This window comes from Carettochelys insculpta, chromosome 4 (genome assembly GCF_033958435.1).
Source record: "Carettochelys insculpta isolate YL-2023 chromosome 4, ASM3395843v1, whole genome shotgun sequence".
NCBI lineage: Eukaryota > Metazoa > Chordata > Testudines > Carettochelyidae > Carettochelys > Carettochelys insculpta.
In genome coordinates this window covers 58,093,753-58,110,572 of record NC_134140.1, presented here as the reverse complement: position 1 = coordinate 58,110,572, position 16,820 = coordinate 58,093,753, and the positions used below count along the sequence as shown (strand labels likewise).

Here is a 16,820-nt window from a genome sequence, read left to right as displayed (position 1 = left end):
AGGAATGAGTTTAATTTATTAATTGCACAACTCAGTTAGATTGTAGCAGTTCAGGATTGTAAACAACAACTATTCCAGTTTAAAAATGCTAAGTTTTCTCTCCAAAGTAAGATAATGTTGTAGAAACAGTAATAGCAATAAATAAACAGGAGAATTTTCCTCATCTGTGCATTTTAAAATATGTAGCTTAAGGTTTATAGACTTCTAAAGTTATTGGGTGGCAATATAGAGACATACATTTTATAAGTGGCAATGAAAATAGGCAGAATACCGGTACTAACATTTGTTACACTGGAAAGGGCAGAGTAATGAAAGATTATATGGTATGTTCCCTAATGCGAATGATCCAAATATCTACAGAACTGAAGTAATGGTGCTTAGCAGCTCATGAACATTTTGATAACATGTGCCCATACCTTGACATTTATCTGGTGTCTCACGTTTCCTAATGAAAATGATAGATTGACTGTTTACAGAGTCTTTGGAAAGGTCCTCCTTCACTTGGTAATATGTTCTGTAACTTATTTTCTTACAGACTTTGCAGGGAATGAAACCAGCTCCAGGTTAATGTTTGAACAACATTTATTTAACTAAGCACTGTCTGAATAATGATTGTTTTGTAATTTAAAGTACTTCTTGTGCAGTGAGGAAATATTTCATGAGTTTTTCCTGTACATTCTGAACTGCAAAATATTACAGGGTTAGAGAAGTGCTTGAAGAATAAAATGCACATTTATGTAAAGATGAACGCCACTCTCAAAATAAGCCATTCATTACATTAAAATACACTCACATTTTTCCTCAGGAAAGATTTTGTAAATTGACTTACTGGTTGAACCTCCCTAATCTGGAACTCTCTCATCTGACGCCATCTGTAATCTGTCATGATTTTAGTTAGCCAGGTGACCTCTTATTTAGCTGTAATTACCCCCACATGTCTTCCAAGAGCCCAGTAAGCTGTGGAAGTGTTGGTAATGTGCTAGACAATATTGACCTCCCATGGTCAGGCAAATTCTCTGGTTCGGCACTGGTCAGGTCCCAAGGGTGCTGGACTACACCTGTTTAATCTGTACTATATCTTAAAATTGTTTGATAAACGTTTTTGGTAATGAACACTTTTAAGAACTTGGCTGAGGTGAAGATTCAAGTTCTTGCTCTGAATTAATATGCCAGGTACTTTTCAGCAAGCGGTGCTGTCTAGAGGTGAGAAATGTTTTACGCTCTAATCATAACAGTCATTGGTCTAGATCCTGCAAATAAATTGTTTGAGTCCATAAAGAAAAACAGGTTGTGGGGCAGATGGACGTTAATATTCTTTTTTTTCCTATGAATATACTAAAAGCAAAACTCATTTAGTTTCTTCTTTTCATTGCTATCTTGGTACCCTGTCTTGCAGTTGTTTAAATGAAAAGCAGTCAAGTAGCACTTTAAAGACTAGCAAAATAATTTATTGGGTGAGTTTTCGTGGGACAGGCCCACTTCTTCAGACCATAGCCATACCAGAACAGACTCAATATTAAATATTTATTTTTTTAAATTTTAATATAATATTTAATGTTTCCGGTATGGCTATGGACTGAAGTAGTGGGTCTGTCCCACAAAAGCTGACCTAATACATTATTTTGCTAGTCTTTAAAGTGCTACTTGACTGCTTTTTGTTTTGATAGTGTATAGACTAGCATGGCTCCTTCTCTGTTAGTATTCTTTAAATGAGTGATTGCATTGATCCCTTTGATTGTATGATCTTACCTCCAGTCCTTGATTGTCGTACTCGTACTAGTTCCTAGGCAGGAACCTTCTTACTTGTTAGTTTGGGAGCAAATTCATTCTGTCTTACCATGTTTTACCACCGCTCTCCATCCTCAGTGCATATTCGTGAGTGTCATATGGGACTCCAGCGCTCTTCTTGTAGTTGTTGCAATGTGAAAATCATTTTGTTCTAAAGCTCTCTTAAATCTGATCTGCTTTTTTCATTTGGCTACACAGTAGTTTGCTGTACCAGTAAGTTAGTTTCTACCCTTTGTTTTTGAATGTGAGACATGAGTTATGATTATGTGCAGGCTATAGAATTAATATTGTTTTCTTGTGTTATTTTCAGGCAGGGGCTCTCCAGAGGATGTACAGATCTTTGCTTCCCAAGGAAGAGTGGCGATCTTCCCTCAATATTTATGAGAAATGTGCAAGATGCCATTGACAATTTTACCTGGTATGGATTAACTTGTGAAACAGCACTTATTAGCAATAGAACAATGGGCTAAGTATGCTTACACAAATCCATTTTAGCTAAATTTACAATGTGTTGACATCAAAACTGGATAATTAATAGATTGTCTTATTAGTTTGGAGAAAAGCAGTTGCATTTAATACGATGGTTTTACATAATGTAGAGCAGTTTCTTTTAGCTGTATTCCCTAACATAATTAAGGTGAATGGCATCAATCATTTTTGGTAAGATTTTCCTGCATGAGTAAAAAAATCCCATGTTCTTCATTTTTAAAAAACCATTATTATTGTATCGAAAAGCATTTAATCTAGGAAAACAAACACACAGGCACTGTACTGCACAGAATATAAATAACCCTAATTTACCCAAGTTCTTGTTAATCACATCTCCTGTAAATTTCACTATGCTGCTGACCTCTGGTGCTCTACAACCTCAGAACAAAATGAAGAGGCACGATCCAGCATGGCAAAACCAGATTCAAAATCCAGAGTTTAATGAAGAGAAGGCTAAATGCTTTTGTAGATAAGATAACTTTAAAGAGACCTCATTCAAGCGACCACTGTGTAGAATTTGTCTGACTGCCTGGATCTTCACTACACTTCAGTGTTGGCGTAAAGTCTTTTAAAAATTTTCAAAGTAAAAACCTATAAATAAAAGTCTGAAATGGGTCCGCTCTCTGTAAGTATAAAATATAATAAATAAACTCTATTTTATCTGGTACTCAATCAACCGGAACTCTCAGATAGCCGGCATAGCAATCAAACCCCGAGCCATGATGCCGCTTCCCCTTCTTGCTCTGCTAGAGAGCAGAAGTGAGCATGTGAGCAGTGCTCTGCACCTTGGGGGCTGGCCCACTCAGTGTCTGTCCTGCATCCCTCCGTGCTGCATGTGTGTGCAGTCAGCTGGCTCCTCCACTCTCCCATCACGTGTCCGCTTCCCGGAGCAGCTCCCCGTGTAGCATGGCCATGTGCGAGCCCCGCTGTCGCCATCTTCAAGTAGGCTCCATGCCAGTCCCACCAACAGGGTAGTGGGGCAACAGTTGAGCGGGATCTGGTGCTAGGTATGGGTGGAGCTGAGCTTAGTTACTGGGGGGGGGTGGGCCACTGACCCCTGCCTTTGCCTCCCCCCAGCTGCTCTCTATTAACTGGAATATATGAACATCCAGCAATCTGCTGTCCCCAGGGTTGCTGGATATGAAAGAGTTCACTGTATGTAGCAGTAAGTATAATAAGCAATACTAATTGAATCTTTTTCTAGTTTTAAACACTTTGGTGTAAGAAGCAATGCAAACTGAGCCCACCATTTTCTAATAGATGTCAAAGGGTTTCCTTGTCTATAACTTGCACAGTTTTGTCTGCACTGACTTTTACTGCATAGGAGGACACAAATTATTCTGTCCTTGTGTTTCATATTGAGTATGGCTGCATGTGCATAGACCATGTGTAAAATAAATGCCTGTTTGGTATCCTGGTAATAGTTAAGTAATAATCACTCAGCAGTATAGTGCGTGCAGTAGGGAAGTTAATCTGACAGCCATTGGATAATAGGTATGATTGTAGCATACACCCATACCACTCTGCTTAAGAGCCCATACCCATTTCATAGCATGTTCTGAAAGTCACATGTCCCTACACAGGCACATAGTGTTACTTTAAGTAGGTTTGTGTGAAATGCATTTTATTCTTTTTTTCTTTCCACAGTGAAACTGTTTCATCACTGTCTTCTAACAGTCCTATAACACCAACAGACTTGAATAATTCTTGGTCTGGAATACAAAGCTATACTACTGGCTTGTCTACTGAAAGCAGCTCAATTTACTCTTGGAGGGATGATGTATGTCACAGAAAATGTTGTTAATAATATTTTATCTAATTTACTGAAGAAAGATTAAACTACTTTACAGAAAACTAAGTTTTTGAGCAGGCATAACAGCACTATAACTTGGATGTTCAAAAAGTTACTTTTTTTCCATTGCGGGATATCTTGTATAGCAATAAAGGCAACCAAATTAGTAATTAGGTCATTACTTAACTCATTTAGATTTTTAGTGACTAATAATATTAGATATGCTTCTTATTTCAGATATGTTTTAGATATATTCACTAAAACAGTGTTATAATTTGTAGGAATTTGACAAAGCTAACACGCAAAGAGTGCATCAGTCATTCTGGGATGTGGATGAAATGTTGTTTGAGGGAAAAGTGAATTCTCAAAGAAAGAGTTTACAGACAGAATGTGAAGAGTGGACCAAACGATCTCTTCATCTGAGGTGAAAGAATTTCTTTCTAGAATTTTTTCCTAGCCTATTACAATTCTCTTTGACTAATTTATTTTCTAGGTATCTCAATCAGAGCTGTTCTTAAGGGGTTATAGTTGTAGTCCTGTTTTTCAAAACTGTGTTCAAATTCATCATCTGTAGCTCAGGAGTCAAATTATGTGCTAATCCTTGGCAGTACATGGACTTTCAGTGCTCACCTGCTCTTGATATTTGGCCGAAACAATGTAATCATCACAAAAGAGTGTATATTAGTACAGTAATATAAGAATGTATGCAAATTAATGAGGAAAGAAACTTATTTATTTCAGTAGCAGCTTTTAATATTTACACAATACATCTAATAGAGAAAGGAAAACTGTATTTGTAACAGCTAACCTCATTGAAGATACATAGCGGAATGCTGCAAAATCTGCCCTGAAGTCAGTACAAAGACACTTACCCTTACAGTTCTGCCTTATTGAATTCTGTCCTTTTTAGGAGTAGTTAGAAAAGAGAGTGTCCATAGGTTGGAGGGCCATGGTAGTTTTCATGGCTTTCTGGGTCATGTAAACCACTATGAATCAAAGTGAAATGTTAGCAAAGCAGTAAGTAGTTACATAAATGGAGACAAACTGTGGGTACACAGCAAACCACCCAATTAGGGCAGGGAGGAAACATAGCCCAGAGGCTCACACAACACAATTATAGTGGAGCTCCTTTGTGTGCACACATGCACACTCGTACTCTCGTGAGGTAGCTTTCTGTTCACTCCCTCTGGGGCACCTGACATTGGCTGCTGTTGGAAGCCAGCATACTGGGCTATACGGATTTTTGGTCTGACCCAGTATGGTCGTTCTTATGTTCTTACATAGTCTCATGTTAGAATGGTGTCATAAGAATGTATCTGAACAACCTGTCCCTTAGTCTTTAAAAGGATCTGAGTACTAAGTTTCCAGGGAATCATTATTGCCAAATGTCAGTGACAAACCATTAGAATGTGGTGCAGAGTTTGATAGTGTTCCTTTTAATAACTAATAAATCCTGTAACTCGTCATGTAAATTCAGACATACATAAATTTGAAGCAATATTTTCATCTTGCTATATAAACTCTTTCATTTTTAATGCTATGAAACTTTACAAGCTATATAGAAATGCTACTGTTATGTAGAAATGTAGTTAAATCAGTATATTCATTTTCGCATAACTAGATTTCATATGAATGATTTCCTGGATTAGTTTTGATAATGGTGGTAAAAAGTAAATGGAACTTATTAATGAACTCCAGGAAATAGGTAGATTCAGCCTGCCTGCTGGTACCCAATTCGGGGGGGAAATATATTAACTTGAGATCATGTAAAGATTATAGACTATATAGTAGAGAGACAAGGTGGGTGAAGTTATATCTTTTATTAGACCAACTTCTGCTGGTGAAAGGGATAAGTTGGTCCAATAAAAGATGTTACCTCATCCACCTTATTTCGCTAATATCCTGGGACTGACATAGTTGCAACCCTGGATAGACTCGATATGGAGCATGTCATTAACTATTTTAAGTTATCTTGAAGAAAGAAATATAAGTAGAAAAGGAAGTTTGATACAGTGGGCCTTGTGGTCTTCTCTGGCCTGTGTTGTTTTTGTTGCTCCTTTTCTTCCCTAGGAAGCTGGTGAAGCCTTTTGTACAAAAAACACTTGTTAAGGATTGCAGGTATTTGACAGGACTGAGGTTGAAGGTTGGAAGCAGTTGTTCTGAGTGACTGGCTCCCTTGGGAACTTGATAGATTTCTCCTCGGAAATTTGTATAAGTTAATGAGTGAACCAACATTAACTTTGCGTCAGCAACCTTCTGCTTTGTCAAATGGGGAATAGTGCACAGCTGTAGCACTATAGCAACATGCTTTCTGAAGGAGTCGCACTCCTAAGGGAGGTGTTAGTGAGAGAGCCACACAAAGCTGTTTTTATGGTGTCTTGAGAATCCATTGCATTGGCCCATCAATTCTCTGTGGATTTTTGGGCTTTCAAGTTCAGACCATATGGTCCCTGTTCCTTGAGTGTTATGTTCTTGCAAACTCTTGCAAATCATATCTTGTAGATTTCTCAGAATTATTTCTCCCCTCTGCACACAGATATATATTTTAATCAAGTTCAGATGTTTTTCAAAAAGATCTGCTTTAGGAATTATTTTGCAGAAGTTCTGTGGCCTGTGTAGTTCAGGTGGTTAGACTACATCAGGGATCTGCAACCTGTGGCTTCAGAGCCCCATGCAGCTCTTTAAGGACTTCTTTGGGGCTCCTGATGCTGTAACTGCAAAGTTTAAAAAACAAAACAAAACAACCCTCTTGATTATTTTTGATGAACGGTAAATGTCTAAAAGCCCAACAATGAACAATACATATCGAAGTAGAAAACCATATGTGATTTCGAAATGTTGGATAACTCCCCTTCACGTCCTCCACAGAGAGAAGGTTTGGGAGTGAAAGTCAGGAAGACAGTCATACACAGACACATGTAAAGTGTGAGGAAATAGAATATGTAAAAGTTTGTGAACGTCCTGTAGTAAGCATGTATCACATTACAATCATTGTGTGTGCACTGTTCTTAAAATGGGCATTATAAAAAAAAAGATGGTTTGGTGTTATTTATCAAGGAGCATCTCATATTCACATGCATTGTGGCTCTTGAATTATTGAATTTTTACCAATTTGGAAAAAAAATGGCTATTGCTATTTTGGTTGCTGACTCCTGGACTAGATCATCACAGTGATACTTCTGGGTTTGGAATCTATAAATTACAGGAAAGTCATGGAAAAAAAAAGCATTGTATTAAAAAAAAAAAAAAAGTTACATGAATGTCAGCTCTAGAAGAAATATTTACAGGTCCAGAAAGTTCTGCAAAATGACAGCATTAAAGCATGGGTGCAAAGGCAGTATATTTTAGGGAAATTTGTATGACCCGATATTGAAAAATGCAGGGTGTGCCATGTACAAAAATAGTTAATTCTGAGATTTAAAACACCTTTTAGTTCTCAGTCAGGATTAGATTTGAACACCTTCACTCACTGCTGAGGAGTTACGAGAGCAGCCCTAATGACTTTAGTGCAACTGCTGCTGCAAGTAATTGTTTGGCAGCGTGAATAAAAAGTTTACAATCCGGTCTTCCATTTCTGTAGAATTAGTAAATCATACTAGTCAGCCATTTGAGCAGGTAGCATATTTAGGTGCTCATATTAGGTCTGAAAATTACTCTTGACTTCAGTGGGCATAGGACCAAACCTATTAAAGAAAAGTTCTTTTCTTACTCAGAACATCCTTATTTACAGTGTTAATTAGTGAAAAAGTAGGGGATTCTCAAGGAAGTTTTCAGGTTTGAATGAACCTGAGAATCTCAGATTGAACTATACAGATTTCTGCTGTTACCTGTAAACTCCCCCAAGAGCCCTTGCAAATGTTTACTGGAAAACAATACAGCAAGTAATGAGCATTAATCAAATAAATAATTATCTGAAATTCTGTGGTATCAGAGGAGTAGCTCTGTTCGTCTGTATCCCTAAAAACAATGAGAAGTCCTGTGGCATCTTATAGACTGACAGATATATAGGAGCATAAGCTTCGTGGGCAAAGTCCCACTTTGTTGGATGCATGCCTGATGAAGTGGGACTTTGTCCATGAAAGCTTATGCTCCAATAAAGCTATTTGTGTAGAAGGCATCACAGGACCTCTTGTTTTGCTGAAATTCTTGGTTTTACAAAGTGATTATATTTACATTAAAAGAAAAATAAACTTGTTTCTGGATTGCAACCCACACATTAAAATCCCGTCTGGTCCCATTTTCAGTAACATGTCCATTAGCAGCCACGCTCAGAAACATTTTGCATCAGATCCTTTGTCTTCATGAAGGTCACTTTGTTTTACTTTATGCAGTGTGGTGTTAAAGCGACCCTACAGGATTGTGTTCTTCATGTTTTAAATTTTTCTCTTTGTAAGTTGTCTAATGGACTGTTGTTATGAGAGAGAGTTTCATGTGCTGTATGCAAAACTTCTGGCTATTTTTAATGTTTATGGGCCAGGTCCTGAAGGACAGGTTGAACCTGTCTAATCAGGAACTCTCTCCTCTGGCAACATCATAATATGATAAGAGTTTAGTTACTGGACAACCACTTATCATGGGTGTGGCAACTTTCCTGTGGTTCCCATAAAGTTTGCTACAGCCATGAGTCCTGGCTCTGTGTTCTGTGCTGTGATTTAGCTGTAATTTGCCTCTAAATGTCTTCTAAGAGCCCAGTAAGCATTAGAAGGACGTGTCTACACACGCCCCTTTTGGAAGGGGCATGTAAATGACACAGATTGGACATGGTTAATGAGGCACTGATATGAATAGTCAGTGCCTCATTAGCATAATATGGCCAGTCACGCTTCAAAAGTGCATAAATTTGCCATGTAGATGTGGGTGCTTTCAAATAAACCCCAGAGTTTGAAATTCCCTTATCCCCAATTCATTTTGGAAATAAGGGAATTTCAAAGTCTGGGGTTTATTTCGAAGCACCTGTATTTACACGGGCAGTTTGCATTTTGAAAGCAGCACTTTCAAAGCACAACTGGCTGCCATTATGTTAATGAGGCACTGACGATTCATATCAGCACCTCATTAACCAGTTCCAATCCATGTCATTTACATGCCCCTTCTGAAACGGAGGGGCATGTGTAGACACGGATGAAGTGTTGGCAATATATTAGACAACGTTGACCTCCTGTGGTCCAGCAAATTCTCTTCTTCAGCATTGGCTAAATCTAGAGGGTGCTGAACAAGAGACGTTCAACCCGTAGTTCAAATCAGCTCAGCTTTACTTGCTTCAGTGCAACTACGCCATTACACAGGAGCTCAATATCTGGACTGTTATTTCTGTTAATTGCTCAGAATAAATGTATAGGAGCTATTATCAAATTATTTCTACCTGTTTGTTGGCATTGTAGTTATTTGTATTTTTTTAACTTTGCTGTACTGCCCGTTAACCAGATTTGATTATATGTAACTATCTTGTACTGCCCGTTAACCAGATTTGATTATATGTAACTATCTCACATTTTCTATTCTGCAGGATTTTAGGAAAACAGCTCCTTTGTCCTAAAGGTGAAAGCTTTCAGCAATTTCAGAGCAAAACTACTGGCTCTGTGTACGTCAAATCTTTACCTGGCCACTGTGAAAGCACTAGTAACACGAAAGAGTATGTTTTTACGCATTTAAATTGACACTGCATTTTTCATGTATATACCTATTATTTACAATAACTAAAATGCAACAACATTAACATAACCTCAGTCACAAATACAGGAACATTACCCCTTAGAGATGATCAAATAGGTGAATAATTTGTGTGATCTATCAAACAGTTTCCTTGATTGTGGAGCTGTTGTATGCTAGGCTTTTAATCTTATCAGGAAATCATTTCTGTATTCTGTCTTCGTTTAGTGGACATAAAATTTACTTAGTCAAAAGCACTTCACTTTGATCTATTATATCGAGGCATATTTTAACAGGCTTACAGCTATTTAGTATAATGCAGCAGCTGTTTGCTTACACTTGTTTCCATGTATATTTAATTCTAATTCTTTTGTTGTAGGCTGTGCATTTCAGGATCTAAACTGATTCCAGTAGCATCAGCAGTACACAAATCATTAGACTGTGGTTCCCCAAGGATTTCTGTTTCTGACTCATCTGAGTATTCATTCCTGGAAGAAGAAATCTTTGAGGTGGATGGAAAAATTGAAGAGTACCTTGCTTTTGACAACAAGGAACTGTAAATAAGTTATATCTTTTTGAAGATATGAGAAACTGTATGAAATTGCTTAAAACCGCGTGCTTTGCTTCTCTCTAAACCTACTTCCATTTATTTTGGAAAGTTGCGTGATCTTCATTCTCAGCTGTGGTTCAGGAACACAGTATAACTCAAAAAAGGATGATGCAGAAGTGATTTTAAGCTCCTGTTCTATCCCTGGGCTACTTATGTGTCTGCCAGCATAAGTTAAAGCAGCCTGTAGAGGCTCGGGATTATACAGAGAGAATGCATCCCTGCAGTGGCTGAAGAATGGTGACATTATGGTATAGAAATCATTGTGGTCACTCCACAAGAGAGGATCCCTCTGATAATGAATGACTTTGATTCTTCTGAGGCCAACTACACCATCTTTAGAGTAACTTTCCACTAGCACTTTTTTAGAGGGCAGCCTAGGATAGAGCTTTTCTGAATCAAGATTGTAGAGGTTGTTTTTCATATACATTTTATTTTTGTCTGAAATTGTACTATGATATAGTTTATGTAAGAACAAGCATAGACTAAAATTCCATTACAGAAAACTCTCTTCATACTAAGCTTATCAGGAGGCAATGAGTTAGGGTTTTGTGTTGCACTTGTTTCCTAGTCCAGACAGGAAGACAGGGAAATAAAAAAGGGGTGGCACATAAGGTTACATGTTCCTGCTACTGCTGAAAAGGTACAGAAATTCTTCCAAGTTACTCCAGATGATCATGTCAAATGTATCTGGATGGGCAGGTTATGGAGCAAGGGATCTACTCTGCACAATATTTTCCCCTTCAGAGCTGGTGAGATGGTGTTTTCTTTAGGTGGTGATGAGGGAGGAAAGTGGTGGAGTCCAGCCCCAAATTACCAAGTCTCCAATAGTTGTATCTCATTCCTATTATACTATCTATATATATGGCTGCTACATCAAGAGCAGTGTTTCCTGTAAGCTGAGCGCTTTAGAGGCCACCCAGGAGAGATTTAAATACCATCCACCTTATTAGCAGAGTTGTGTGCAGCAACCACAGCCAGCAGCATGTTTCTACTGATGGGGCACATCTGCACATGCCCCAGTGCATGTAACTAAATTTATTCCACACATGGATGAAAAAGAGAGAACTCTGATCAAAGGTCTCAAAAACTTCTTACCATAATGCCCCAGTTTGATTTTTCATGGTGCTACCACCACAATGTAAGTTCCATGTAACTAGCAGGAAGCAACCAACCAAAGTAAAACCAAATACCAATTTCAGTTTGGAGCAGTTCTGTTTTCTTCACACAGCACTCGCTCGTGTATAAAAAGAAATGTGCTGTTTTAAATATAAATCTGTTTTATGTTTTCCTCAATCCAAAATGAAGCATGTTAGATTCACTGTTTGTGTTAAAAACAGGTAGACTCTGGTAATAAAGCTAAGTTTGCTTTAATCATTAGTGATGATGAAAGTTTGGAACAAAAGAAAACCCATCTTGTTCGAAAAAGGAATAAATGTGGCATTCCTCCTGTTTCTCCCAATGCCTGTATCAAAGACACAGTGGCTGCAGAAATATTTGATTGTGTCTGGAGCAATTTTGTTGAAATATTGGAAGAGCTGATCAGGAAAAACTGGGAAGCTGCTATCACAGGTACTTTGATGTTTTGTAGATGTCACTTAGAGAATTGTGCTTGGAACAGTAGTTTCATATTAAATATGGATTATTTATTATTATCCTGAAATATCACTGCATTTTTCCATGGCACTTTGTAAAACGAATTCACATCCTCCAAATGCAAGGATTCTTACTGACTTCTGCTGGGTTTGGATTTGGCCCATAAAAATAGACCTCTCACAAGAAGTGTTTCAAAGCAAGTAGGCACAGATAGGATCCCTGGTGCAATGTGTGCCCCTTGGAAGGTCATAATTAGTAGGGATTGAATCTGACATTTGAATATCTAAAAACAGTAGCTTCTAATATTAAACATAGAAGAGCCAAATCTGTTTGCAGAATCACTGTATCAGCTCATCAAACGTTGTATAGTCCAGCCTCCAGAGGGGGATGGAGAGCCATGCTGACTGACTGTTGGTTACTCAGAGATTACCACAGGAAGAAAGAGCACAGTTCACTGTAATTAAATTTAATTCTTCCTTGCATTTTAACAGACTAATGTGTAGAGAAGCAGAAGTTAAAGAACTAACTAGTGGTGAAATTTTGTCCTCTGGGGTGTGTGTGTGGTGGGGGGAGGGTTGCCTTTAGTGGCAAATGGGATCAGTGGTTCTCTTAAAATGTGTGTTAAGACAGAAACTATACCAGAAAAACATACTTAAATTAATCTTCTATAAAACAGAAAAGGAGAAAAATATCAGTGAAACTAGTATAACAGTCAGTCTCAAGCTGACTTTTAAACTATGAAATTCACTATAGCTATGCCAACCTAACCACTGGTTTAGACAAAGCTAGGTTGACAAAAGAATGCTTCTACTGGTTTAGTTACTGTTGCCTGGGGAGGTGATGTTTCTACTGCAAAATTAAATCCCATTTTGTTGCTCTAGGCTGCGTCTGCATTATTGGGTTATGCTGCTATAACCACAGCATTGTAACTATGACACTATCGCCCCTGTACTGTGGACCTGGTCTAAGTAGAAGATGTTAAATACTTGGAGTATTCTGTGCTGGTAGAATCAAGTGTTGTATGTGTTATTGCCAGAATGCAAAAAAAGAATTGTTCAGGCTACAAGTGAATTGTTTAGCTCAGTACTATGAGTTAAAGAGGAGGAGGGTTACGTTTGCTATCAGGTTTGTTACCTTTTCGTCTAAGAAGGTCATCCACTTGTGGAAAATAGGCTGCTGGGCAAAGTATGTGGGCTAGGACTGTTAAGAAATGTCAGGGTATGCTAGAAATGACATAGTGGCTTATACGTACTGGGAAAATACCTATGCATCTTTTGTCAGGAAGGAATGGACTAAGAGGATATTTGGTTGATTCTGTTAATATGTTTTTGTGTTTCTAACAAACTTTAATGTGACTGTTTCAGTAATATTCCAATTTTTACCAGTATTTTCTAAAATTACATCTCCTCTTCCACATACATAGCCTGGTTGAGTTATCATTGACAGGGAAAGTACAGTCATTTTGAAAATTTTTTTTTAGAAATAAATGCTTTTTATCTGACTAGTTTATTTTTAACTGTCATGAAAATTTAAATCAAAACTAATCTAAGCCAAAATGTCATAACATTATTATAAAAATTGAACATGGATTATCTAGCAGATAATATATCAAACTTGAATCACTGATATTTGCCTACCATCAACAATTTGTATAACTGGATAACATTTTGGTTCTTATTCACTTGCATGTTCTACACTGGTACAGAGAATGATAAGCAGGTGGACAAATTGAAAGCTATTACAAGTAAATTACCACATTTACTAGTCTCCCGCACTACAGGAGATACTGCAAGTGTCCCTCCATCGAGAGGCTCTGAGGCACGAAGCACATGTTTTGGTTCACATTTTGTTCCGTCTCAGGTAAAACACTGTTCCACAAACAATTTTGGTTTCGTTTGTCCTAGGCCTTTTCTAGTTTAGATCATCCATTTTATTGATTATGTATGTCTGAGGTGGTTAGACTCCAAGATGGCATGTCAAACTTTTTTTAAACTGCACACGTATAGATCATAATTATAAAAACTTTTTATTCCGACTTGGTAGTTCCCAAAGACCCTAATGAGCAATTAGACCTCATTGTGGTAGATGCGATAAAAACCATCTGGCAGTACTCTCTATTCCCTCTGAGAAAATTAGACCCTTTATATTGAGAGAGACAAGACTTCCCTTTCAATAGGCTCAGAAAGAACTCTTCCCTGCAAGCTGCGTGGGAAGTTCCAGTGTAACTCCACATGTTCAAAAATGCCTAACATGTCAGAGAGTCTTAAGTTGCTCCTCTTCTCTGTTTCCTTCCTTCCTCCATTCCCCACTGCATTATGGGTTGGAGACTTGTTCAGCATTGGAACTTGGAAATCTAGGTTCTGTTTGAGTTTCTGGAAATGAATAAGCTCCAGCAGTTGCATACTCCTCTGCCTCTTTCCTCTAGCTGGTACCTTTCTGACTCCGTCCCCGGTGCTTCAGTTTCTTTCTGCCTTTCTTCCTTACTTCAGTTGTGCTTCCACGTTATCTGCATGGGGGAGCTTTGAGAACATAGGTGAGACAGCTTCACTACTCTTAGGCTACGTCTACACTATAAGATACATTCAAATTTAAGGCAATTGTACCAAGTGACTGTCTTCACTGTAAATGTCATTAGCTTGATTTAGGAGCACTAGTATCAATAGCATAAAATACTCGGAACTGGAAGAGTGTAGTGTCAAGTTCGAATTTAGCAGTTCAAATGAAGGCTAGTGTGAAAGCACTATATCTTTTAATCAAATTGTTAGCTTCCAGAGGCTAGTTGGTGCTGCTGTACCTGGCTCCCAGCTCCCTGCCACTTGCTGGAGCTGGGAAACTGACCAGCACAGCAGCCCTGGTCAGTTTCCTGGCTCCCACAAATGGTGGAGAGCTGGGAAACTGACAGCACTGCTGTACCTGGCTTCCAGCTCCTTGCTACTCATGGTAGTCAGGAAACTGACCAGTGCAGCACCTGGCTCCCGGCTGCATTTGGCACCTGGCTCCTGGCTGTTCAGCTCCTGGTCAGTTTCCTGGCTTTCTCTACTAGGCAGCAGGGTGAGTGCTGCCAGTGGTGGGGGTGCAGCAGGGCCCAGGGAGGGTGCAAAGTGTGGGGATGAGGGAATTACGGAATAGGTTTCCACAATGCACTGCTGTAACAGTCGATGTTTGGCTACTCTAGTGTGGCAGCATTAACTCGATTTTGTGTGTACTTTGTGGGAAGTGAAGATACTCAAAACTGAACATATAAAACCCAGAGTTATAAAATAGAATTTAATAAAATCAAATTTTTCTGGTAGTGTAGATGTAACCTTAGTTCTAGTACTTGGTTTTCTAATGGCCCAGCAACTGCAAAACAGACAGACAACAAAAAAAACCAACAATAAAATAATCCTGCTTAGCCCCTGCAGCCTTGAGCTGGAGTATGTCCAGTGAAAAGTGGAATATTTTGTGAAATTAGCAGCCATTTTAAACAACTTTTACTGCACAAGTGCAAATAGAAATGGTCAATGGTTATAATGTGCCCAAATTTGGATGGGTTTTCATGGGTGGCATTTTAAGTCACCTCTCTGTCCACACAGCAATTCTTCTGCTAAATATTTGAGTCCTTACTCCAAATAAAGAGTAAGAGAGAAAGTTACTCTGAAAAGTGGTTATAAGATTTTTTTTGTTAATATTAAGAAAATGTATTTTTCACTAACCTCATTCTCAGAAATGGCTGAACCATTTTGGCTGAAACTTTTCAAAAGTAAATAAATTATATATATCAGCCTAGACACTTAATTAGGAAAAAAAAAAGCAAAAGCAAAAGCTTTAGGCATGGCCCTGTTTTTAGTTATTTATAATACACTGGATAAGCAACTTTAATTATAATCATTATGGCCAAATCTGCCTATAATAGAAATAAATAGTGGGGTACATATTCATTACCTTTACACTGTTAATATTAAATAATTGTTTCTTGTAATATCTATTGTTAGTCTTAGTTTTCAAGCTTTGTTTTGTGGAGTATTGACCCTTGTTTGTTTGTATTTCATTTTACATAGGCGAGAAATGTTTCACTATAATCTGAAGTGGGATTTCTCTTGTGTCTTAAGCATTTTTTAATGTAACTGTGGAGTTTTGAAGTCTTTCTCCATAAACGGTAATGAGACCAAAAGGTTAAATGCTTTTTTTTCCCCTTCCTGTCTTTAGGTTCATCGTTTCTCCAGCAGTTTCTGTAGTGATTTGAATGGTGTCATGACAATTCAAGCTAAACCGCTCCAACAGAGGCATGCAAACTTGGCAGACAAGATACAGTGAGCATTGATATGAGAATAGTATAGTTTTTACGCTGTACTTTATCATTTTGGCCATTTAAAGATGCATTGTGAATTCAAAGATGTAATTAAATATTTCTGTCAATAATAGACATGATTGAGTTTTAAATTGTTTAACAATTATATTCTTTGTACCGGATAGGGAAAGATGGAAGGAAATAGTGAGGGAGGCATCAGACAGCAACAGGCGCTGAGCCCACGGTTATTGATGATGATGAGTGTGTGTTTTGTTTTATTTTCTGTCTAGAAATGAACAAGAAGAAAAACAATTTAGCATAGGTTCCAGTCTTCTCAACTCATCACGGAATCGGCGGGGGCGAATTACTGGTAACAATAGTCTCTCATCATCTCGGGTTCTACTGGTATCGTCGAGGAAAATGCCAACCTATCGTAGGCTACCATCGCTTACTTCGGACCCGTTGTGCTCAAAGACTTCTAATGTGTATAGCAATGAAGTCCTTAGGGGAAATAAACTGTGAGTTTTTAGTTCCCTTTCTTCTTGCTTGAAGTCAAGACCTTACTGAACTTGAATAAGAACATTCATTGTTATAGGGCTTAGTACAATATTCTAAAGATCTGGGAACTA

General features: G+C 38.1%; 1 protein-coding gene across 6 annotated transcripts in view; it reads left to right on the top strand.

The window, feature by feature from the left end:
• The window catches only part of FAM149A (family with sequence similarity 149 member A), a 58,490-nt gene that overhangs the window by 33,841 nt on the left and 7,829 nt on the right, over nucleotides 1–16,820 (top strand). For 3 of the 6 annotated variants that reach the window (XR_012645384.1, XM_074992891.1, XM_074992895.1), the window contains exons 2-10: nucleotides 2,099–2,206; nucleotides 3,925–4,057; nucleotides 4,351–4,493; nucleotides 9,576–9,701; nucleotides 10,098–10,274; nucleotides 11,707–11,897; nucleotides 13,627–13,781; nucleotides 16,110–16,213; nucleotides 16,482–16,709. Coding sequence is in view for 5 of the 6 variants with exons in the window: in XM_074992891.1 (XP_074848992.1) it covers nucleotides 2,099–2,206; nucleotides 3,925–4,057; nucleotides 4,351–4,493; nucleotides 9,576–9,701; nucleotides 10,098–10,274; nucleotides 11,707–11,897; nucleotides 13,627–13,781; nucleotides 16,110–16,213; nucleotides 16,482–16,709 (1,365 nt within the window). In the remaining variant the exon portion in view is untranslated. Of the gene's footprint in view, nucleotides 1–1,025; nucleotides 1,204–2,098; nucleotides 2,207–3,924; nucleotides 4,058–4,350; nucleotides 4,494–9,575; nucleotides 9,702–10,097; nucleotides 10,275–11,706; nucleotides 11,898–13,626; nucleotides 13,782–16,109; nucleotides 16,214–16,481; nucleotides 16,710–16,820 lie in introns of those variants that run through there. The other 3 variants (XM_074992896.1, XM_074992892.1, XM_074992894.1) reach the window with 3 other exon arrangements.